General features: G+C 37.4%; 1 protein-coding gene across 1 annotated transcript in view; it reads left to right on the top strand.

Annotated features, from left to right (window-relative positions):
- Positions 1 to 22,992, top strand: part of AGPAT5 (1-acylglycerol-3-phosphate O-acyltransferase 5) — a 52,380-nt gene extending 29,388 nt beyond the window's left edge. Inside the window, exons 5-8 of the mRNA XM_017854318.1 lie at positions 4,421 to 4,511; positions 12,253 to 12,411; positions 18,399 to 18,522; positions 20,507 to 22,992. Coding sequence (XP_017709807.1) covers positions 4,421 to 4,511; positions 12,253 to 12,411; positions 18,399 to 18,522; positions 20,507 to 20,732 — 600 coding nt within the window. The 3' untranslated portion in view covers positions 20,733 to 22,992. The remainder of the gene's footprint in view (positions 1 to 4,420; positions 4,512 to 12,252; positions 12,412 to 18,398; positions 18,523 to 20,506) is intronic.
- The last annotated feature ends 1,583 nt before the right edge of the window (positions 22,993 to 24,575 follow it).

Below are 24,575 nucleotides of genomic sequence, written 5' to 3'. Positions count from 1 at the left end.
AGACTGGCAGGTTCAAGAGGCAGTGCTGAGCATCTGTCACTGTAAGGTCACTGTCTCAGGTGGGGTTTCTAAGAATCTGGATGGTTGTTTTATTTCTTAATATGTACGCCGTGTGAGAGCAGGTACATCTTGCTCAGGTTCTTGATGATTCTTTTCTTTCTGAAGGTGAATTAAGTAAGTGACATGGTAGAATATGTTAAGCCAGTTTTCGTGCGGCTTAATAGTTCTAGTGAATCTATTTCATGATTATATCAGTTCTTATTCGGTATTAGTATTTAAGAAATGCAGAATTTTGTTTCAAAAAATGTATTTGTATTATAATTTGTATAAAATGTATTTGTATTATTATTATTGCTGGGACAATGCAGTATTTTATTAAGGTACTTATTGGTTGTGGATGCAAATGAAGCATATTTGTGATAAAAATAACTAATAGAAGTCATTTTGTTAGAATATGAGCTAGTAAAACTTACGGCACAAATATGGAGACTTACACTTTTTCTTCCAGCTTTCACTTAAGGTCCTTTTCAGATAGGAGGCAGCCTGGTGGATAAGAGTATTGGTTTTGAAATTAGATTCATGTTTAAATCCCAGATCTTCTGTTTAATCTTTATTTTATTTCAGGTAGATTTTCTGGATAACTTGCTATAGCTTATACATCAGTACTTGCCACTTCAATTTTATGTTATGAAGAGATGACTTCCTTCCTTAAACCTCAGGAACCAACCTCTGCTAGCCTCTGACTTTTTTTCTGTCACTTCCTTACCTCTCTCAGCCTTCAGAGAATTAAATGGAGTTAGGGCCTTGCTCTGGATTAGGATTTGCCTTAAGGGAATATTGTGGCTGTTTGATGTTTTATCTAGAGCACTCAAACTTTCTCCTTATCAGCAATAAGGCTGTTTTGCTTTCTAATCATTCTTGTGTTCAATGAAGTAGCACTTTTAATTCTCTTTAAGAACTTTTTCTTTGCATCCACAACTTGGCTGTTTGATGCAAAGGGCCTAGCTTTTGGCCTGCCTTGGCTTTCAACGTAGCTGTCTCACTAAGCCGTTTCTAGCTATTGATGTAAATTGAGAGGCATGCGACTCTTCCTTTCACTGAAATGCTTAGTGGCCATTATAGGGTTATTAATTGGCCTAATTTCAATGTTGTTGTATCTCAGGGAATAGGGAAGCCCAAGGGGCAGGAAAGAGAAAGAGAGACAGGGGAACGGGCCATCAGTGGAGCAGTCAGAACACACATGACATTTATCAATTAAATTTGTCGTCTTATATGGGTGCAATTCATGTCACCCCCAAACAATTACAGTAGTAACATCAAAGATCACAGATCACAATAACAGATATAATAATATGAAATATTGTGAGAATTACTAAAATATGCCACAGAGACGTGCGGTGAGCACATACTTTTGGAAAAATGGCACCAGTAGACTTGCTCGATGCAAGGTTGTCATAAACCTTCAATGGGAAAAAATGCAATTTCTGTGAAGTTCAGTAAAGCGAAGCCGTGATAAAATGAGGTGAACCTGTCACTCCTAAGAATGTTCCTGTACAAGGTTTTTGCATCTGTTACTTCCTTTTCCATTTATAAATAGTATCTTTTTTGAGAGCGTATTTTTTATTTTTATAAATTTATATGTATCTTTTGAAGAACATACTTTTAAGCTTAATTTATAGATTTTTTTTTCCTCTCATAATTTCCGCTTTTTATATCCTATTTAAGAAGTCCTTGCCAAACTCCAGGTGGCTAAGATTTTCTCCTTTGTTTTCTTCTGGAAATTTTAGAGTTTTGCTTTTACATTTAGTTCTGGGATTTATTTCTAATTAATATTTTTATATGGTGTAAGGTTGAAGTTTATATTTTTTAAATATAGATAACCGTCACTATAGAAAAGATTATTTTCCCCCTTATGTTTGAAATAAGTACACTGAATATAGATGGGTCTGTTATCCCTAGATCAGTGGACCATTTGTTCTGTTATGTTGATCTATATGTATATCCTTATGCCAATAACATACTGTCTTAATAATGCTTGCTTTGTAATAAATTTTTAAATACTGTAGTTGTCTTCTAAATTTGTTCTTTCTTTTCAAAGTTGTTTTGGCTATTTTAGGTGATTTGCATTTCTATATGAATTACAGAATTAGCTTGACAATTTCTACCCAAAGTTTGTGGGCTTTTCATTTTGGTTGTATTGAAGGTATAGAGGAATTTGGGAAGAATTGATATAACAGGACTGAATCTTTGGGTTCATGAACATAGCCTGCATTTGTTTACTTAGGTCTTTATTTATCTCAGTGTGTTTTGTAGTTTAATGTACAGATTTGCACATCTGTTGCCAGATAGATCCCTAAGAATTTTAGTTTTTGATGCTGTTGTAGAAGACATTTAAAAATTTTTCAAGTTTCTGATTGTTGACCTAGGCGTATAATTTTTTAATATACCAACCTGGCTAACCTTACTCATTATCTAGTAACTTAAAAAAGATATTCCTTAGGATTTCCTACATAAACAATCACGTCATTGTTACAGAAATAACAGTTTTACTTTGTCCTTTTTAATCTTGATGGCTTTTATTTCTTTTTCTTGCCAAATTTTCTGGCTAGAGCTCCCAGTACAGCCTTGAGTAGAACTGGTGTGAGGGAAATCCTTTCCATATTCCTCATCTTTAGGGAAAAGCATTCATTCTTTTACCCATTCTTTAGATCCTAGTCCCATTGCCCTTCCTAAATTTCTTCTCATCATTTTCCTTCATCACACCTTGTTCTTTTTCTTTGCAATCATATCATGATATGTAACTACATGTTTTTATTTATCTGTTTAATGTATTTCTTTTCCTCACTTGTCCATGAAGGGAAGGACCATATGTGTTGTTATCCTGTGTGCAGTTTCTGGAACATAATAAATATATAAGAAATAGTTTCCGAATTAGCTCTGAATGAATTCATGCTTTCTTGTTGTCTGTCAGTGTTCTTTTAAATTAAACATCAAGACACAGCAGATAATGCCACATGAGTTATTAACCTTTGAAATAATCGTTTTCTTTATAAATGATTGAGTTAAAAGCTGATAGCCCACAGTAGTTGCTTTCATGGCTTTGAGTATAAACCTTTACTGATACAAAAGACATTTTCGTGAAAATGAATGTGTGGTTTTGGAACTAGCTTTAATGTTTGTCTTCCTGTTTTCCTTCTAGTTACTGGAATATAATAAGGAATTTTGTATTTTTTTCCTAATTTTACCCATTTTTCTACATTTTCTTAACAGATCTGATCAATCTTCATTATTAAAGATACATATAATATCTGTTAATTTCTAAGTCAGGCGTGGGTGCTGAGACTATTACGTGAATGAACAAAAAGCTTGCATATTTGCATGGAAGCTGAAAGTACAACATTTTCAGATACCATTATTATACCAGTATCTAAAGAAAACTCAGTCCCACGTAGGTTTTTAAGTAGGAGCTTTATAATCAGAGGCCATCCAGATGAAGGAAGTCTTCTGTACCAGATGCACAGAGGTAGACAGTATTGTCTGAGTACTGTCTGAGATCTGGCAAGAATGGATCCAATGAACATAGTTTTCTCCCATGAGCTCCTGTCTTGTTTTCTGTATTCTGTTTGTATCTGAAAGGATTTGGTATACATATCTTATTTTTGTCTTTCAGCTGTCAATCAAAGTTATCAGTGTAGATTTTGTAACTCTGTTCTCAAGTTAGGAGTTTTGCTGTATAATTTTAATGTTTCTGTTTTACTTTCCTAAGCAGATAAGTGTAAAAACTTAGACTAATTGATTACTTATTAAACATCCAGCTTGATGTTCTTCTTTATATTATTTTAGTTTCAGTTTATATAACAAATGAGGTTGCTTATAAATAAAATTTAAAATTCACTAAAGGAGCTGTGTAAAATAGGAATTTTGTGTGAAGCTTTTGAATGTGAACATTTCGAACCTTTTACATGGTGGGAATTTAGTATATGATTTTCCTCAAATGAGGTACTTTTAGTGTTGGTACTTAAGGATACTGATTTCTAAAATTTATATTTCTAAAATGACATATTACAGGATCTCAAAGGGAAAAAAGTCATTGAGGCTTTGTATGAGTCAGCATTTCATGGCCTATTTTTAATTAGTGAATTATTAGCATGTAATTAGAAATGTTTTTAGATTCTTCATGGCTGACCTACCAATGAATGTAGCACTGCATTTAAAATATATTTCACTTTATGTTCAGACTTAATTGAATTGTTACATTTTGTTTGCTCTGCTTGAAATGAAGGTCACATGTAAATAAATATACATTTTCCCCTACTGTAGGAAATACTCTCTTAGCACTAGTAGGTTTAGCTTTTTTAAGTTAACAACAGTAACAACAAAGCTGACACCAAATAAACCAAATTTGCTCTATGTCCCACAGATGTATCTTGTGATTTTTCCAGAAGGTACAAGGTATAATCCAGAGCAAACAAAAGTCCTTTCAGCTAGTCAGGCATTTGCTGCCCAACGTGGTAAGTAAAAATTTGACAGTGTTTGAACAAATAAGATAATAACATTTTTAGTTTTTCTTCCTGGAAAAGATACTTTTGTTTTACAATTGAAAGAATGAATGTATTCATTCCTTGAATTAATGTACATATTATCTCTTAGGAAATGAAGTTTCTTCTCCTTAATTCACTTGCATGCTATTATTACATATATCTGAGAAATTGAGTTCAAGTGCTTGTTACGATACATATTCTTGTGCCATGGATTTATTTAAAATCTATCTAAGAACATGATTATGTAGATGGAAGCTTTTTCTACAGTGTAGGTTATGTGTAATGGAGCTTCTGTTTTGTATGTTGACAGACGTAAGTTGGAGTCCGAACTCGGAATTTTATTAGCTGTATGGTTGTACCTTGCAAGTTGTGTAATGTGACTGAGCTTGCTTCTTCATCTCTTAAAAGAACATATGCCTTATAAGTAGATCTAAATCTGTGTGAGAATTAGATTAGAAAATATGTCAAGTTTCTAATGGAGAAGTTACACAAAGTTGGCTCACAGTCCTTGGAAGCTATTAATGTCCTCAATAATGGTAATGTTCTTAATATCCATATTTTAGAGAATTGGATAATTGATACACCAATAAGTTATGCAATTTAACCAAATTGGGAAGTATAGAGAAAACAGGGGCTATGCTGTGTTCTTAGAGGTGTCTTTGAAGCTTGACTGTGATTTAGTATGTGATCTCCAAATGTTGATAGTCACTTACTGAGCAAATACCTTGTTCGTGACATTACGCCAGGGCCTATGACAGTGTCGTCTAATGGAACTTTCTGCAATAATGGTAAAGTTCTTTATCTGTTCTGTCCAGTGTGCTGGCTCCTACCAATGTGGTTTTTGAGTTTTTGAGCATTCAACATGTAACTAGTGCATGAAATGAATTTTAATTTTATTTAATTTTAGTTTAATTAAAATGATAAGGGGGAACTTTTACAAGATTCTTACAATATGACATCATTTGTAACAGTACATTTAAAAAATGCCAGTTTGTTTTTAAACACATGTCCTATTAAGGAGTGGTTCAGAATAGGAGGGTTCAGTTGGTCTCTCAATCTGTCAGCTCCCTTTTGACTTTCACTGCTTCCTCTGTCTAGTAGACATCACGTTCTGTCATTTCAGTTGCTCTTTTGCAACGCCATTATCTCTGTTGCCCTTTTCACATTTATTAAACAGAACAAAACAGAAACCCCTCTCTCTCAAATTTATGTTTTCCTCTTCCTAGCACCCACTTTTCCCCCTTTCCATAACAGCCAAAGTCTTCTGAATCTGTAGTCTACCTTTGTTGTAAGCACTATTTTCAGTACTCACTCTGCCCTCAATTTGTTTTGGTCTGATCTGAAATTCTCTCCCTAGACTTCTGTGGGGCTGTTCTCCTTTATCCTCCCAACTCTCTGGTGATTACTTGCTAGCCTCCTTTCCAGCCTCTTTCTGCTTCATTTTTCCCTGCTTCATGTGTTACTTCCAGTGTCAGGTTTTGGTCTTTCATTAATTTCAGTTTTTGTGTCTCATGGTGGTCTTCCTCTAAATCCATGGCCTTAGCCACTGTCTGCTTGACTGCTGATGACTCACAAAAGCTTCCTCCCCTCCATATCTCTCTGCCTAACTCTAGACCCATTTGTACAATTGTCCACTAGAGAGCTTCGCTTGACTGGCCCAAAGGGATGTCTCAAACTCAGCATATTGAAGATAGAATTTATCCTTCCATGCGTACACTCCTATTTCTTGTCTTGGTAACTCCATCATTCAGTTTTTTTGCCTAAGTTTTATTCACAGAAAGAACAAATTGATAGCAGTTGCATACCTCTTATAGGAAACTTAGACATGAAGGAAGAAGCTGTTCATACGGGGTCCTGCAGAAGTGCAGGCACTGCGGTAATATTTCAACTTTTCTCAGCTGTACGAAGGGTTTTGTTTTAACTCATTTTCCTTGGTATTGTTTTAGATATTTGGCTTTCTAGTGGTTTTAAGAAAGTTGGAATTAAATGTATCTTGATCTGCCACCTGAACCCATTGAAGTGAGCCCCTGTGGTGTTTTTGTTTGTTTGTTTGTTTGTTGAACTGCCATGGTTAAAACCGTCGTAGCTAGCGAAGGTGACATACTTAAGCTTTTTGAACTCTCATAATAGAAAACAGAAATTTAATGGTGTGTCTATAATGGCAAACCAGATATCTAGAATTTGCACGTTATTCATAGGAAGAATAACACTGGCGATTATAGAGATTGGAGAGTCCTTTGAAAACATGAGAACAAAGGGAATAAGCGACAAAGCAATTTCTTTCTTTGTAGACAACTGAATAAAAATTATTTTTATGTCTCAAACATCATATGAACAAATTTAGTTGGCAAATAACAAGCTAATAATATTTTCTAATATAGGATATTAATATACTTAATATTGCAAAAGTGCTTCCTAATTAGTAAGAAAAGACATAAACTAGAAAAATGGGAAAAGGGCATGAATAAGAAATTCAAGATACATAAATGACCCACACACTTGAACAAGTATTTCTTCTTTCTCATAATCAAAGAAGTAGAAATTAAATTAATACTTTGAAGCCAACTTCTGAAAGTCAGCATAGCAAACAAGAAAGCTAGTGCTCAGCTTTGGGTGGTAACGGCACTCTCACCCTTAAGAAGGTGTATTTGCTTCCTATGGCTGCTCTCAGGAATCGCCATAAACTTGGTGGCTTAAAACACCACAGATTTCTTCTCTTACAGTTGAGAAGTCTGAAAAGGGTCGCACTCAGCTGAAATCAAGATGTTGGCAGGGCTACAGTCCTTTGTGGAGGCTCCTGGGGGGAGGTCTTGTTCTGCTTTCACCACCTTGAAGTTCGTCTGGAAATGACACTGGGTCGCCCACACCATGGAGCTGACCCTGGTTCTCCTTCCTCCTCACTTGCTCTGAACCTGTGGTTTTGGCTCATTTCTAACCTGTCTTTCCTTGGCCCTTCTGCAGCTCTTGTCTGCCCCAGCCCTGGGGTCTGCCCATCCCGATGCTGGGCTGTTCTGTTCTTGCCCTGCCTTTCCTCAGCCCTTGGCAACCCTGTTTGTTTTTTCCCTTCCTTAGCAGTGGAGAACATCATAAGATCAATGCTGACTGCCTTCTGCAGCCAAGCCAGGCCATTTCATTTCAGCTGAGCCAAGTCTGTGCGGAGCAGTTTTTATTTTTCTCCTTTTGACTACTCTTACGGTTTTCATGGATTTTTTTTCTCCTCACATTCAAGGATTTTTTGCCTTCAGGAAGTTGTGTTTCTCTGGAAGCAGTGTATCCCTTTTGATTTCAAAATCTTAATGTGGCCTCTCTTGACTTGATTTCTTTGGAAGAAACTGCTGAAGCTGCCATGTCTAAGAAGAAAACTTTGGAGAAGAATTTTCTTCTTAGACATGGCAGCATCAACAGTTTCTAAGCTCTTGATTCCATCTACCCTATCTCCATCATTGCATTAGTCATCTGCCTTACTTCTCTGCTAGGATTTCTCCCAGCTTGCAAATATACACCCATTCTGAAATAACTAAGTCTGTAGCTGTGCAAAGAGAAGTTTGGGCCCCTTGCTTTCTTGTATTTGACTCCATCCAGTCTCCAAAAACGTATCCCACTTCTAACTTACCACTGACCTCCGAAGCATCGTATCATTTGTGTCAGTTGTCATATTTGTTAACTTTCGACATTATTTATAACTTTATAACCAGAAAACAATTTTAACTTTATTGTAGAAATAAACAATGGAGTATTATTTTTCTTTATGAAGATAAATATCACTTCCTCTTCCTTTAAACATTCTCTTCCCTTGGTGTTTGTATTACATTGGTTTCCCCCCCTTTTTTTTTCCTGGCTTGTCCTATTCCCTGTTATTATTTTTATCTTTTTTTTTTTTTTTAATGTGGATGTTTCCATAGTCTTTATTTCTTGCCTTTTCGTCTTCTGCCCTTTATTATTCTCAGCCACTGCCATCACTTCAGTTATCCATTCCCACGATTTCCATATGCTTAGCTTTGGTTGATTCTTGCCATTTTACAGACCATATTTCCAACTACTTCTAGAATGTTTTGTTACTTCAACCTCAGTATGCCCAATTTGAACTCATCTTCTCTCTCCCCCATTTCTTCCTTCTTTCTTTCGCTCTCTCTCCCTTCCTTCTTTTCCTTCCTTTTCTCCCTCCCTTTCTTCCTTCCCTCACTCGTTCTCTCTTGCTTGCTTGCTTGCTTTTCTCTCCTTCTCTCTTTCTTTCTGTTTTCTTTCTTTATTCTCCTCCCTCCCTCCCTTCCTTCTCTCCCCCGCTCCCCAACTCCCAGGCTAAAGCAGTGCCCCTGAGTAGTTAGGACTGCAGATACACACATGCCATGGCGCCCAGCTTAATGTTCTCTTTCCCTGCCTGCTGCCCTCCCACTTCTCTCTTTGCATGGCAGGTGCGTGCATGCCGGCATGCTCTGCATGTCTTGCTTCTGGCCATTCCTCTTCTAGTCATGGCGTGGCCTTGTCTATGACTTCTGGAGCAGAAGCCTAGTTATTTTTTTTTCTCCTTTTCCCCTGTGACCACATTCAATCAGTTGCTGATTCAGTATATATTTGGTGTTCACTTTATTACATTTTATCTTTTCAGTTTTCACTGCTTCATTCCTAATTCAGGACTTTGTTGCTTTATGACTGAATGTCCAAAACTCTTTGTGAAACTTAGAACTGTTATTCTTTGCACCTAGATTCAGTCTGTTCTTTGGCCTCCAATCCTTGTGCTCCTACAGATCAGTGTTTATTCTGAAGCTTACAGCAGTGTGACCTGGTGTGTTTGTCACACTTAGCCCCTCCTGCTCTGCACAAGTGCTCCAGAGGCCTCCCGGGTCCCTGCTTCTGTACCTTTGTTCAAAAGTCCTTCTGCCCGCCGTTGTGTGCTGTATACCTCCACATTGGCATCTCTCCAGTGTGCTTTTTCCTGAAGCTTTCACCAATAGATATGTGTGATTTCAAAAAACCTTGAAGTATGAGTAATATTTTTACATTCTGAGAATATCTTCTATCTCTTTTAAGACATTCTGCCATGTCCTGTAGCTATTTAAATTTTTTTATTGCCTCATTAATCTTTAACTTATTTATAGTTTCAGAATAGTATCTTATTAATTATGGCATAGAAAAATACTGAACCAGACATTATAAGGTCTTTCTAGCTGTGTGACTTTGAGCAAGATTTTATCTCTCTGAGCCTCAATTACTTAATTTCTGAGAATCAAGTGAGATAATATATATTAAATACATTGCAGACTAAATTCTGTATATAAATGTAACATTCTCTACATGGATCATTAAAGTTTTTTGTCCAGTGTATTTTCGTTTATTTATAATGTTTCCAAAATGTAATACTAACTGCAGAATTTCAGGTATACTCAACCAGTACCGCAAATGACCCTTAGGGAGAAACTCAGTCAAAGGGTATGCTAGGCCATCGTTAGCATTAAGTAGAAATTCAGGAGCTCTGGAGAGGGAAACAAGGCAAAGCAGGTACCAGAACAGACACTAGATCGTGACCAGGAAGAAGTAACTGAATAGCTACCACATTTCTCTGTTTGGGCTCGGGCCTTTATGTAGTTCCCTGGAAAGTAGTCAGATCTCAATATGGTTGGCTCAAGCTAGAGCCGTTCATTAAGAATACGTCATTATTTGGGTTTCTCTCTATCGAAATTCTGATTGGCCTCGATATTATTACTATAAAATTGTTTTTGTTTTAACTCTTGTCACTGTTGAGAGTTGGTGGCCGCTTGGTCAGAGATTGTAAATAATTCCCCGTGTGGACTAGAGTTTATTATGAGCTCTGGTTTAGAAATGGAAAGTGACCTCTGAGTTATCCAAGAAGGACCAGGTTTTATTTGTTTTAATAGTAAGAGCTTCTTATGTTATTCTAACCGTTGGAAATTAATAGACCATTTGTTAATAAATTCAGGAAAGAATTTGCTGTGGTTTATTTTTTTCTCACCTCACATATTGGCACCTCACTGAACCCATTTTTGAGTTTCAGTTCCCACCACTGCACTGAAAATATCGATCAAGATGTCATGGACCCTCCATTGTGCCTGGGAGTCACGTCTCAGTTCTGGGCCTTTCAAGTGTCTTCCAGCAAACGTGGCTGAGCACTTCGCTCTTCCTGGGCTGTTTCCTTCTGGGGCACCTGTGTCACCACCACAGTCCCCTTGTTTTTCTTCATCTTCATTGGCTATTCCTTTTCAAGTGTTGGATACTAAAACCTGGACTATGTAGGATTTGGATTTGATACAGAGAATTTGATATAGAAAATGTTTGGAATAATTGAAGCTATTCCCAGTGTATTCCTTCATTAGAAGATTTTTTTTTAGTTTTGTTTACATACCATTAATGGCTATGATTCATGTCACAAAGCTATTTTTTTTAAACTTTCATAATTCATTTCCCTTTATGTTTTAAAAAGACTACCTTTCTGTCTTTATTTCCCTACTAACTTACTTGGATTCTAGTAATTGGTTGTTTTAGTGAACACCACAGAGTGATGTTTTGAAACTTTGGACTTCATAAAGTTGGATGTGCTCCAGTAGCAAAGAAGGAAGTGTTAACTAGTTTAATTGACAAATAAATGCTTCCCAGCTTGGTATGCGATTGAGGTTTTTGTTGCAAGTTCGTGAATCAGTTTAACTGCCCCTGCCCTGGGGACTAAAGTCAGATATGTGCTTGTGGGAATCTTTGTCTTTCCCACACCACCCTGCATTTTAAAAACTCTTGTGTGGGACAGTCCCACCAAGTAATAGCTGTTCTTCCTTACTCAGCTACTTTCCCTGGAGAGAGGCCAGTAGAAAATCTAGACTAGTTTTTTGTAGTCTATTTTCATGTCACTTATTGAGAACTACTGTTTTCTGTTACATTGTCAGTAAATATTTTAATCAAGGAAAAGGGAGGTAATAGGAAGGAGAGGAGAACAAAATCCTTAACCCTAGTAGGAACCTGATGAATGCAATTTGTTCTGGATAATTGCGGTAGGCCCCAGCTAAAGAACCTTTTAAAATATGTCACATATAGCCAAGAGGAATGAAATCGTATGTTCATGCAAAAGCTTGTTCACATGCAGCCTTCATTTGCAGTTCCTGTGAATGTTCATGGCAACATTATTCGTAATAGCCAAAGTCTGGAAGCAACTCAAACGTCCATGAAGCAGTGAATAGGTCAACAAAATGTGATCTGTTCACAAGATGGAAAATTACTCAGCCATAAAAAGGAATGAAGCACTGAGACCTACAGCCACACAGATGAACCTCAGATCCATGCTGAGTGAAAGAAGCCAGACACAGGAGGCCATGTGCTGTGTGACTGTATTTCTAGGAAATCTTGAGTCGCCGTGGGCAAGTTGCTATCACCTTTGTTCAGTGGCCAGAAGCAAGGGCACTGATATTTACCCTTGCCAGGGTTTACTAGATTGAAGCGTTTCCAATAGGCCATAAACTTCCAGCATGGTGACTTGTACATGTAGATATTTGATCGATATATAGCAAATGAATATTGATTTAAACAGGAAAAGGCAAGTGAGAGTGCTTTCTAAACTTAAAGCCCTAAAGATATGAGGTTGTGGCACTAATAGATTCTGGTGTGTTTACTTGAGGGAATTTAAAAATAATTTAGATGTTCAACAATATATTTTATTGTGGAGGTGTTTTGTAACTAATTAATGACAACACTGAATTGACTTCTCTTCTAGGCCTTGCAGTATTAAAACATGTGCTGACACCACGAATAAAGGCAACTCACGTTGCTTTTGATTGCATGAAGAATTATTTAGATGCAATTTATGATGTTACGGTGGTTTACGAAGGGAAGGACAATGGAGGGCAGCGAAGAGAGTCACCGACCATGACGGGTAAGTGTGTCCATGCGCCTGAAATGCCTGCCACGCGGTGTATATGGTGCATATGTTTATGTAGAATTCAGTTTTGCAAAGTAGGTTAAGTGAACTTTTTTCCTTCATTACATTTACCCGGCATATTTTTCAAGATGTTATTAAGATGTAACAGTTGAAATTTCATTAGTCCTGCAAAGTGCGGTGTTTCTTGGCTGTCGTATTAGTCCTATGGACTAATCAGTTGTCGTTAATCCAGACTCTTTCTACTCAAAGTTCACACATACAAATGGAAAGCTCTGTAAAGGGGAGGAAGGCGTGAAGAAAGAGCACGCCCCTGGCAGTACTGAGGTGCACATTATTAGTGCTGCCCTTTTGCTGTATTTTTCATAAAATATTTATGAAATTTGGTGTCATTGTGACAAGAAGAAATACAGTTAAGTGTTACCTTTTTTTTCAAACATGTTAGGTTTTAAGAACCTTTGAGCTATTGTCAGATATATTCTTATTCTACCATCCCTCCCTTCTTATAAAAAAGTGGCATATTAATATTTTTCTCTTTTAAACTATTGAAGGAGTTATTTACCTATTTTTGCATTTGAAAACAAGACATTTAGTTGTTCAGCAAGATTGTCACTAGTTTATTAAACGTAGTTTAAGATTAAACAAGTGTTTATAACCAATGAAAAACAGATAGACTCCCCATAATAACCTTGTTTCAATGCTGCTACTTTTATCATGTCCCCGCCTGTCTAAGAACCCATTGGTTCAGCAGAGTTCATGGGTAACGCCAGCCTCTATAGCCTGCTTTCAGAGGACTGTGTTCCAGCCTTGAGCTCTGCCTTGCCTTTGCCTCGTCCTGTGCTGTGCCGTGAAGCCTCGGCCATGGTGAACCTGGCTGACTGAGTCCTCCTGCACCTCATGCATATTCAGTAGTCGAAGACTTTGTGTGGCCAATCCTACTTTCCACAGGAAACCGCCCTCTCTTTTGTTGCCCTCATCCAAGCCTACTGTTCCCCCAGAGTGACAGGTGGCGCCTTTCCCAGCATAGCACCGTGCCTTCTACCCCTGCTCTCGCAGTACTGCTGTGGCACTGACGGCGTGTGTTACAGTACTGGCACTTAGCGCAGGGCTCTGTCTTTCTCTCTTCCCAGCTGCATCGCAAGTGCCTTGAGGAATCCAAAACCCTCTTTGAGTTGCATTGCCCGGGTTCCAACCTCCCACTGCCCTGCTTATCCTCTGCTACATGTGAGCTGACTGTGGCTTTGGGGTGGTCACTGCCTATGTGTATTCATTACAAATTGTGTCTCTTTTCGAAAGGTTGGCCTTTCTGACACCCAGATACCATAAAGAAAATAAAATCGTATCACGTCAGTCAAGGATAAAGTATTTCTGAATTAAAGGAAAAATACACCAGAGTAAAATCAGGACTGAAAGACAAACTGGGAAGTTATTTGCAACTTAAATCATAGAAAAGGGATCATTTCCTTCATGTATAAAGTACACTTACAAATTGATAAGAAGATGACCGATAACTAGAAAGAAAAATGGGTAAAGGACAAGAACAGACATTTCACATTTAACCTCATTCATAAGATAAGTGCAAATTAAAACTACAGGTGATACCTTTTTTTTTTTTAATCCATTAGATGGGCAAATACCCCAAGGTTTGACATAGGCTCAGTGGGTGAGATTAGAGTGTTAACAGCCATTTTTATACTTTGCTGTTAGGAATGCAATATAGTATAAATCTCTATAGAAGTTGCTTTGGACATTTATCTCAGATATACAAATGCATTCACATTTTAGATTTAGCATTCCCACTTCTGAGACATTATTCTACATGTATACCTGCACATAAGACATAATAATAACACATTTTTCCTTTTAGTGTGTTGCTTTTAACCCGTAGCTTGAAAAACCCTGCCTTCATTGTTTTTTTGTTTTCTGTCACTGACTCAGCCCTGCTTTCAGTTGTTTATATGAATTGATGGGTGTTCTGGTCTGGTTATAATCTACTTTAGATTAATAGTCACTTTAAATTATATGAAATCTGATATAAGTTGTGTTAGGTATAAAATTCTGTAACTTGGAATACTGTAAGTACTTTGTGGCCAAATTTCATTAGTATTAAATATTATCTCTATATATAGCAGGCGATTTAATATTCATATTTTATGGTACAATTAAGAAATAATTTTTTTCGTGAAGTTGTTAGATTGTTGATATGCCGTGGCCCAGTGTTTCTCAAAGCATTCTGGGGGATCACTGTTTGTCAGTATTAGCTGCAGTGATTGTTGAAGATGCAGAGCCTCTGCTCCACTCCACATTGCTACCAGGACGCTCTACAGGGAAGCTGTAGAAGCTGCAGTGCTAACAAATGCTACAGGAATTCTTGCAGTCACCTCCATGAGGTCTCATGTTGAAGAGAGAGGCAGCCAGTAGTGTCCCTTGTCCTTCCCGTTTTATGGTGTAAGTTTCATTTTAAGGGAGGTATAAATCAAAGTCCACCTGGGCATTCTCGCATGGTTCACTGCTTCTTGTCATCATGGAAGATGTCATTGCGGCAGAGATGAGACAGGGTAGTTTGATTACTATTGATTTTTTTAAAATTATATTTCTGAAGTGGATCGTGTAATATAATAAATTGTGTGCTTAAGGACAACATTTGATATTCTATTTAAGTATTGTGTGTGATCCTAGTTAAGTTTTTTTCTACCAGTATTTTCATATTACGACATATATACTTTCCATTTCTATTAATATTTTTATATTTAAAAATATGGATGCCAGGCTTAGTGGCTCACACCTGTAATCCCAGCACTTTGGGATGCCAAGGCGGGTGGATCACAAGGTCAGGAGTTCTAGACCAGCCTGGCCAACACGGTGAAACCCCATCTCCACTAAAAGTACAAAAATTAGCTGGGCACAGTGGCAGGCGCCTGTAATCCCAGCTACTCAGGAGGCTGAGGTAGGAGATTCACTTGAACCCGGGAGGCAGAGTTTGTAGTGAGCTAAGATCGTGCCACTGGACTCTAGCCTGGGTGACAGAGCAAGAATCTGCCTCAAAAAAAAAAGAAAAAAAGAAAAAAGTGGATCAGGGAAGAGGGGATTACAGATAACCCAAAAGAAGAAGAAAAAATCTCCACAAATTCACCTGTCCAGCTGTAACCCCAGTTAACAGTTTGGATATTTTCCTTTAAATCCTTTTTTATAATGTCTATATGTTGGAGAGAGTATGTGCCTTTATGTGTTTTTTAAAGATGAGATTGTGTGTGTGTCTATAGCTCCTGTTCTTCATATTTTCTTACTTGTGTGTCATAAACAGCTGTGCATGTCTGTACATATACTTCCGTAACTTTTTTTTAAAGGCTATATAGTGTTCATTGATGTGATTTAACAGCAGTTATCTACCCAGCTTCATCCTGTTGGATATGGGTCTGTGTGTTGCCTTCAGAGCAAATGGGACTTGGTTTCTGCAGCAAATAGACCTGTGGCCCATACGAATACTTGGAAGACTTTCTGTATTACCCAAGCGTATGAGTGTACTTTAGTGCCTACTAGAAATTTATAGGTAGAAAAACAATTATACCTTAGAGTATTTTTTCCTAGATTCCCTAAGGTGCTATAGGGTAATTTCTACTCATGTAATATGAACTATGCTTCAACTAAGATAGTTTTTGCAAATGTGGATATATAAATACTTTATTAAATCTATAGGAAGTATTTATGCCACTTATTTCCTGCCTTCAGTGTTAGAACCTCCTAAATGTCATTTGCCATTGAACTGCTTTCCACTTTGTCGCCTGCTCCTCTCATAGTCCCTATCTGGGTCCTGAACCTTAGGGACTTGGCTGTATGTTACAGCCCCACCATGCCTACGCTGGGCCTTGGTCCTCTCTGAGACTTAGTTTCTTCATCTTACAAGGAGATAATAACTGCCCCTGCCTGCGTAGAATTGCAGAGATTGAATGAAATAATCAGCATTCTCAAAAGCATGCTGTAAACGCATTCTGAGCACGTGTAAGTTTTAGGAAAAACGAAAGGACCCATGCAAATTTTGGAGTCCTTTTCTCACAGCACCACTGCCTCTTCTTCCAAAGCTCACGTCTTAGTAGAGGCCCTGCCACGTCCTGAGCACTGTACTCCACGAAGCATTCTATTTCTGACATTCGAAATGCGGTCTGTTCCATCTTCCTTACAGTCTGTATGCCAGCACTTGAAATATTGGGTATTTGCAGTGCGGACCAGATGATTACTTGATTATGGAAATGTTGAGTAGGAGATCTAGATAATTCAGTGAAGGCAGGAAAATTAGTATTGGAATCTGTCTTTTTATGTATCAGAAATAGAAATAAGATAGAGTGAGAAGTAATATGTGGCTAAAACACTGTAATAGCTAACACACAGTGCATACTGTGTGCCAAGCACTCCTGTAGGTGCTTGAAATCTTCTTGGAATGACCGTTTCAGTGGTGCTATTATTATTATCCCTACTTTATAGACTTGGACACTTAGGCACAGAGAGGCTGACGGAGTTGCCCAAGGTTACCCCAGAGGTGGAGACCCAGGCTACCTGACTCCACCATGTGTGCTCTTCCCTAGGGCACAGTTCTGCTGCTGAAAATGCTTTTTAAGCAGTTCTTTGATTTTTCAGATGATAGTACTGTAGGAAAATTAAGACAAAATATTGAAAATTAAAATCTTCTTTGTTTACTGTTTTGCACATGTGTTATTAAAGCCAGTTTACTCCTGGAAGTGTATAAGAATACAGGGTATTTTTGATGACCTAAATGCTGCATGTTACTAAGAGCTTGACACTGAAATCAAGAAGAGCAGTTGCAGAGAGTACTTAGCAAAAACGGGAAATCTGTGGGGTTGAAAGAGCAAAGGCAAGCCTTCCTCGGACAGTGGAGTGTAGGTTCATCATTTCTCAGAACATGGTTTTGAACGCATTTTCAATTTGACCAAAACGTCTCAGTCTCCCATTCAGCATACCTCCCTACCTTAGTCAGCTCTTAAATCTTAGGAATATTTCTTTGTTCTCCAGGGAACTTAAATATGTTAACATTCTTACCTTTCCACAAGGAGCCACCTACAAAGAAGGGAGTTTCTAGGCTCAAAGTTCTTTCTTGGAATAAATAATAGCCTCATCCCTTGTGCAATCGAGGCTGAAAAAGACTGTCTCCTTTTTTCAAATTAGCAAGTCTTAAAAACTACAGTTGTTTACAGGGCTCATGGCTATTCCACAGTAAGAATTTTGGTTATTTTACCAATTATATAATATGTTAAAATATGGCAAGTATCAGGAAAGCAAGGAGTAGCAATGATTAGAAACCAATGGCCAAGTTAGAGAGGAGGGCAGTTGCTCCCGCAAGTTTGTTGTGGCTGTGTAGCAGCCAGTGACGAGAAGCTGTGTAGCAGCCAGTGACGAGAAGCTGTGTGTCAGGCGACGAGCAAGGAGTTGAGGATTATCAGGCGCCTGTGAGTGCCCTCAGCTGTGTGCCAGGTAAAGAGGTGCCATCGTGAACCAGACCAGCTACCTCTCGGCCCCTGTGGAGCTCGCAATCTGGTGGGGAGGCAGCAGTCACCGTGGTGACAGGTGCCACACTCGGATGGGGGCTGGTGGTAGTAGGCATTTTGGAGCCCCTTCAGAGAGGTGAGTATGGACTTAGAGGAGGCCCCAGCTTCCTATTCCTGGGCTGTGTATAGCACTAAAAGTTGTCACATGAAAAATTACATTTGGTACTATTGATTTAACTTAATGACTTACGTAATTGTAGTTGACTTAGAAATTATAACATGCTCTTCTACTTCAGCTTGAAACCCCCAACCACCAGTTTATAATCCTTATTTTTTTTTTAACTTTTGTTTATTTTTGCTAAGGAATCTGTACTTTTCCATTATTTCACAACTTTTTTTGTCCTATTACCTTATTTTCATTATGTTACTTTATATGACCATGAGCTCTAAAATAGTAAAAAATGAAATATTTTTGTTCTTTGCTAGAATTTCTCTGCAAAGAATGTCCAAAAATTCATATTCACATTGATCGTATCGACAAAAAAGATGTCCCAGAAGAACAAGAACATATGAGAAGATGGCTGCATGAACGTTTTGAAATCAAAGATAAGTGAGTAACAACACTTCCACCACTTCCGGAACTTCAGTTCAACTAGATTTCAGTATAGTCAACAATTTGAAACCAGTGTAAATAGTTGTATTGTCTCAAGAATACATTTTATAAATTCAAATCAAATTTTATGCATATCTGATCGTGTTTTAAACTTGTACAAATCACTGTAAAGAACTTGTTACAGTGGGCCCATCTACTTTCATTGATAGTATTTCTTTGACAATACTACATGATAACATAGCAAATTAAATTAAAAACAACAACAAACACACAAAAAAACTTTTCAGTGTCAGATGCCCGGACCTACCTCTCAGGTCACATAAAGTGGTGTTACTGTATGGGACCAGCTACTGGGCTGGTGCGCACAGAAAAGCAAGGGAGGGGTAGAGGACTGTGCTGGCGTGCAGGCAGATATGACGCTGTTATATTTGTTGGAAATAGAAGCGGCAGTTGACAGGGTTATATCCACAATGTCTTCTGTGGTTAATTCAGAAATTTTAGCCACTTGTTTTATTCTCTTAATATATATTTTCTTCTCAAGGAACTATCATTGTTCTCCTTTTCCTTGTTTTACAGTGAAATGTTTTTAATTAACCCTCCTGGATTAACTTTACTAGGTGAAAATGATTAAAAGTGTGATAGGTTAAAAATGAAACTTTAAGCTTCTATTTTTCATTGACTCTCAAGTGTACATGATGTAATTTATTAAGCCAGCCTTCAGGACCACTTTGGCCATGGAAGAAATTTAAAAGTAAGATCTACATGTATTGACATGAAAATGTGTTCTCAGAAAAAAGGCAAATGTATTTAACGTCCTACTTATTTTATAAGTATTTATAAATATTTAGAATGAGTCTGGACATTTTAAAACAATGATTATCACTAGGGTGTGTGATTTATAAAGCAATAGAAGCGCTTTTCCTTTCAGTATTTTTGTGTTTTAGATTATTATGTTGGGTATGTTCTGCTATTATAACTTTACAAATCTTATGTAGGATGGGAAAATGAATTACTATGCTCTTTTCCTTCTTTCACCTGTCTTTCTAATTCCATGGGAATAAAGGTGTTTTTGAGACAGACCAGGTGCAGTGAGCAGTCCATATCCATGGATTCCACATTCGTGGATTCAACCAAGCACAGATCAAAAATACTCAGAAAAAAAGGGGGCTGACTGTGGTGGCTCATGCCTGTAATCCCAGCACTTTGGGAGGCTAAGGTGGGCAAATTGCTTGAGCCCAGAAGTTCAAGACAGCCTGGGCAACATGGCAAAACGCTGTCTCTACAGAAAATACAAAAGTTAGCCAGGCGTGCACCTGTAGTCCCAGCTACTCAGGAGGCCGAGGTGCAAGGATCTCCTGAGCCTGGAAGGTTGAGACTGCAGTGAGCTATCATTGCCCCACACTCCAGCCTGGCAACAGAGTAAGGCGCTGTCTCAAAAAAAAGGATTTGGGAGGATGTGCGTATGTTATATTCAAATACATGCCATTTTATTCATATATCTGGGACTTGAGCATCCTTTGATATTGGTCTCTGCTGGGTATCCTGGGACCAGCCTCCTGCGGATACAGAGGGACCACTGTCTAAGAACCGCTGGTCCTATCTTTGACTTCTGGTGGAATAGGAGCTCCATGTAAAAAGGAGGAGAAGCTGCAGCGGGTTATTAGCCATTTGTGAGTCAGGTCACTGTAAAACTTTATAGATCAAAAGTTTAAAAGACAACAAGCATCCTCATAAAATGGCTTAAAACCACCTGTTGAAATATTACATATATAATTCATGTATACTAATCATAGAGCATATTAAAGATATTTTAAAAGACTAGAAACTTCTATTAATCCAAATTTCTGGATGTTTCCTTATTCATCCTTATTTTCCAAGGACCTGCATAACTTTTCCAGCATGTAATAGCTACCTAATGGATATTTTTTGAATTGAAATACTGAAGTGACTAAAATCTAAACCTTTTTCATTCTGGCTATAGGATGCTTATAGAATTTTATGAGTCACCAGATCCAGAAAGAAGAAAAAGATTTCCTGGGAAAAGTGTTAATTCCAAATTAAGTATCAAGAAGACTTTACCATCAATGTTGATCTTAAGTGGTTTGACTGCAGGCATGCTTATGACCGATGCTGGAAGGAAGCTGTATGTGAACACCTGGATATATGGAACCCTACTTGGCTGCCTGTGGGTTACTATTAAAGCATAAACAAATAGCTGTCTCCAGACAATGGGATGTGCTACATTGTCTATTTTTGGCGGCTGCACATGACATCAAATTGTTTCCTGAATTTAATAAGGAGTGTAAATAAAGCCTTGTTGGTTGAAGATTGGATAAAATAGAATTTGTGACGAAAGCTGATATGCAATGGTCTTGGGCAGACATACCTGGTTAATACAACTTTAGCACCAGGGCTGCTGGAAGGGTAAAAGCTAAATGGAGTTTCTCCTACTCTGTCCATTTCCCATGAACTAACGACAACTTGAGAAGGCTGGGGGGATTGTGTATTTTGTAAGTCAGATGACTGCATTTTTGAGCATTAATTTGCAGCATATTTTACTTTCTCTGTTATTTTCAATTTATTACAACCTGACAGCTCTAAGGTCTTATTACTAAAGTATTTAGTATCTTGCAGCTAGCTAATATTTCATCTTTTGCTTATTTCTACAAGTCAGTGAAATAAATTGTATTTAAGAAGTGTCAGGATGTTCAAAGGAAAGGGTAAAAGTGTTCATGGGGAAAAGCTCTGTTTAGCACATGATTTTTATTGTATTGCATTATTAGCTGATTTTACTCATTTTGTATTTGCAAAATAAATTTCTAATATTTATTGAAATTGCTTAATTTGCACACCCTGTACACACAAAAAATGGTATAAAATATGAGAAAGAAGCTTAAAATTGTGATTCTGATTCATTATAGCAGAACTTTAAATTTCCCAGCTTTTTGAATATTTATGCTATTAGTACTTCCCTATGTCTGTGCCATAAGTGCTTGAAAACATTAAGGTTTTCTGTTTTGTTTTTTTTTAATATCATAATAGTCAGTGTGAACCTTGGTTGGACCCCAAGTTCACAAGATTTTTAAGGTGGTGAGAGCCTGCAGACATTCTGCCTAGATTTACTAGCATGTGCCTTTTGCCTTCTTCTCTTTGATTTAACAGAATATTCAGAAGTCGCGTTTCTGTAATGTGGTGGATTCCCACTGGGCTCTGGTCCTTTTCCTTTGGATCCCGTCAGTGGTGCCGCTCAGCGGCTTGCACGTAGACTTGCTGGGAAGAAATGCAGAGCCAGCCTGGGCTGCCCACTTTCAGAGCTGACCTCTTTAAGTCCTTGTGAGTGGGCTTCACCAGCTACTGCAGGGGCATTTTGCATTTGTCTGTGTCAAGAAATTCACCTTCTCAAGCCAGTGAAATACAGACTTAATTCATCAGGACTGAACGAATTTGTTTATTTTCCATTAGGTTTAGTGGAGCTACACATTAATATGTATCACCTTAGAGCAAGAGCTTTGTTCCAGGAACCAAATCACGTTTTTCAGCCATGGAACAATGTATCCCATGGGAGAAGACCTTTCAGTGTGAACTGTTCTATTTTTGTGTTATAATTTAAACTTTGATTTCCTCATAGTCCTTTAAGTTAACATTTCTGCTTACTGCTACTGGATTTTGTTGCAAAATATATCAGTGGCCCACATGAAACATACCAATTGGATCATGGTAAGCAAAATGAAAGAAATAATGATTAAGGGAGAATCAAGTGACTGTGTTACACTGCTTCTCCCAGGCCAGAGAATAAACTGTTTCAAACATCGTCTTTGAAGAGTCCTGTGGTGTGAATTGATTTAGAATGTATGCATACATCCACGCACACTCAGGATACAGTTGGCCTAATCATCAATGGGGCATGGGTAAAACTTATGAAAAGTTTCCTCATGCCGAATTATAATTTTCTCTTACCTGTAAAGTAAAATTTAGATCAATTCCATGTCTTTGTTAAGTACAGGGATTTAACATATTTTGAATATAATGGATATGTTCTAAATTTGAACTTTGAGAGGCAATACTATTGGAATTATGTGGATTCTAACTTATTTTAACAAGGCAGTCTGACCTGCATAAGATCACTTGAATGTTATGTTTCATAGAACTATACTAATCTTCTCACAAACGGTCTATAAAATATAGTAGTTGAAAAAATTTTTGTATCAAAATGTTTGGAAAATTAGAAGCTTCTCCTTAACCTGTATTAATACTGACTTGAATTATTTTCTAAAATTAAGGCCGTATACCTACCTGTAAATCTTTTCACATATCATTTAAACTTTTGTTTGTATTATTACTGATTTACAGCTTACTTATTAATTTTTCTTTATAAGAATGCCATTGATGTGCATGCTTTTATGTTTTTCAGGAAAGGGTGTGTTTGGATGAAAGTAAAAAAATAATAAAATCTTTCACTGTCTCTAATGGCTGTGCTGTTTAACATTTTTTGACCCTAAAATTCACCAACAGTCTCCTAGTACATAAAATAGGCTTAATGACTGGCCCTGCATTCTTCACAATACTTTTCCCTAAGCTTTGAGCAAAGTTTTTAAAAATACACTAAAATAATCAAAACCGTTCAGCAGTATGTTAGTTTGGTTATATAAATTCATCTGTAACTTGTAAGATGCATGGCCGATGTTAATTTGCTTGACAATTCTGTAATCATTAAGTGATCTCAATGACACATGTCAAATGCCTGAAATTAACTAAGTTGGTGAATGAAAGTGCCGATCTGGCTAACTCTTAGACCATACATACTGATAGTTTTTCATGTTTCATTTCCATGTGATTTCTAAAATTTAGAGTGGCGGCAATTTTCCTTGCTATGGGTTACATAAGCTTTATTTTTTCCTTTGTTCATAATTATATTCTTTGAATAGGTCTGTGTCAATCAAGTGATCTAACTAGACTGATCATAGATAGAAGGAAATAAGGCCAAGTTCAAGACCAGCCTGGGCAACATAGCGAGAACCTGTCTACAAAAAAATGAAAAAAAATTAGCCAGGCATGGTGGCAATGCAACTGTCGTCCCAGCTGCTCGGGAGGGTGAGGTGGGAGGATCACTTCAGCCCAGGAGGTTGAGATTGCAGTGAGCCATGGTCATACCACTGCACTACAGCCTGGGTAACAGCACGAGACCCCATCTCTTAAAAAATAAAAAGGAAATACAGAAATATAAAATTTGCTTATTATAGACACACAGTAACTCTCAGATGTATACCACAACAAATGTGAAAACAGAAATGTCTATCAAAGCAGTATTTTGTGTGTATAATTGCAAGTGCATAGTAAAATAATTTTTAACCTTAATTTGGTTTTAGTAGTGTTTAGATTGAAGACTGAGTAAAATATTTTCTTGGCAGATATTCCGTATCTGGTGGAAAGCTACAACGTCCTTGTAGTTTTGCACAGCTTGCTTTATAAACAAGATTTTTTTTCCCTCCTTATGTGCCAGTTTTCATTACGAGTAACTCATTTTTTTTTTTTTTTTTTTTTTNTTTTTTGCATTTTTAATAGAGACGGGGTTTCACCGTGTTAGCCAGGATTGTCTCGATCTCCTGACCTCGTGATCCGCCCGTCTCGGCCTCCCAAAGTGCTGGGATTACAGGCTTGAGCCACCGCGCCCGGCCGTAACTCATACTTTCTGATTAAAGAACTTGAAATTACATTATTGCTTAGTATAATTGACATTATATAGAGACTATGTAACATCCAATCATTAGAATGAAGATTAGTACTTTGGTCAAACTAATGTTTAGAACATTCATGTATTTATCAAATATTCATGTAATTAACTGAATTTGAAACCTTTAATTCAACTATTACGGAGTGCTTGTACGATCACTGATTTACTCAGTTTAGAGTAGCTACAACTCTTCGATACTTATCATCAATATTTGACATCTTTCCCAATTTGTGTATGAAAAGTAAATCTATTCCTGTAGCAACTGGGGAGTCATACATGAGGTCAAAGACATATACCTTGTTATTATAATATGTATACT

Source organism: Rhinopithecus bieti, unplaced genomic scaffold (genome assembly GCF_001698545.2).
Source record: "Rhinopithecus bieti isolate Rb0 unplaced genomic scaffold, ASM169854v2 scaffold_39273, whole genome shotgun sequence".
Taxonomy (NCBI): Eukaryota; Metazoa; Chordata; class Mammalia; order Primates; family Cercopithecidae; genus Rhinopithecus; species Rhinopithecus bieti.
The sequence above is the reverse complement of the archived record's forward strand: the minus strand, read 5'-3'. Positions and strand labels throughout refer to the sequence as shown.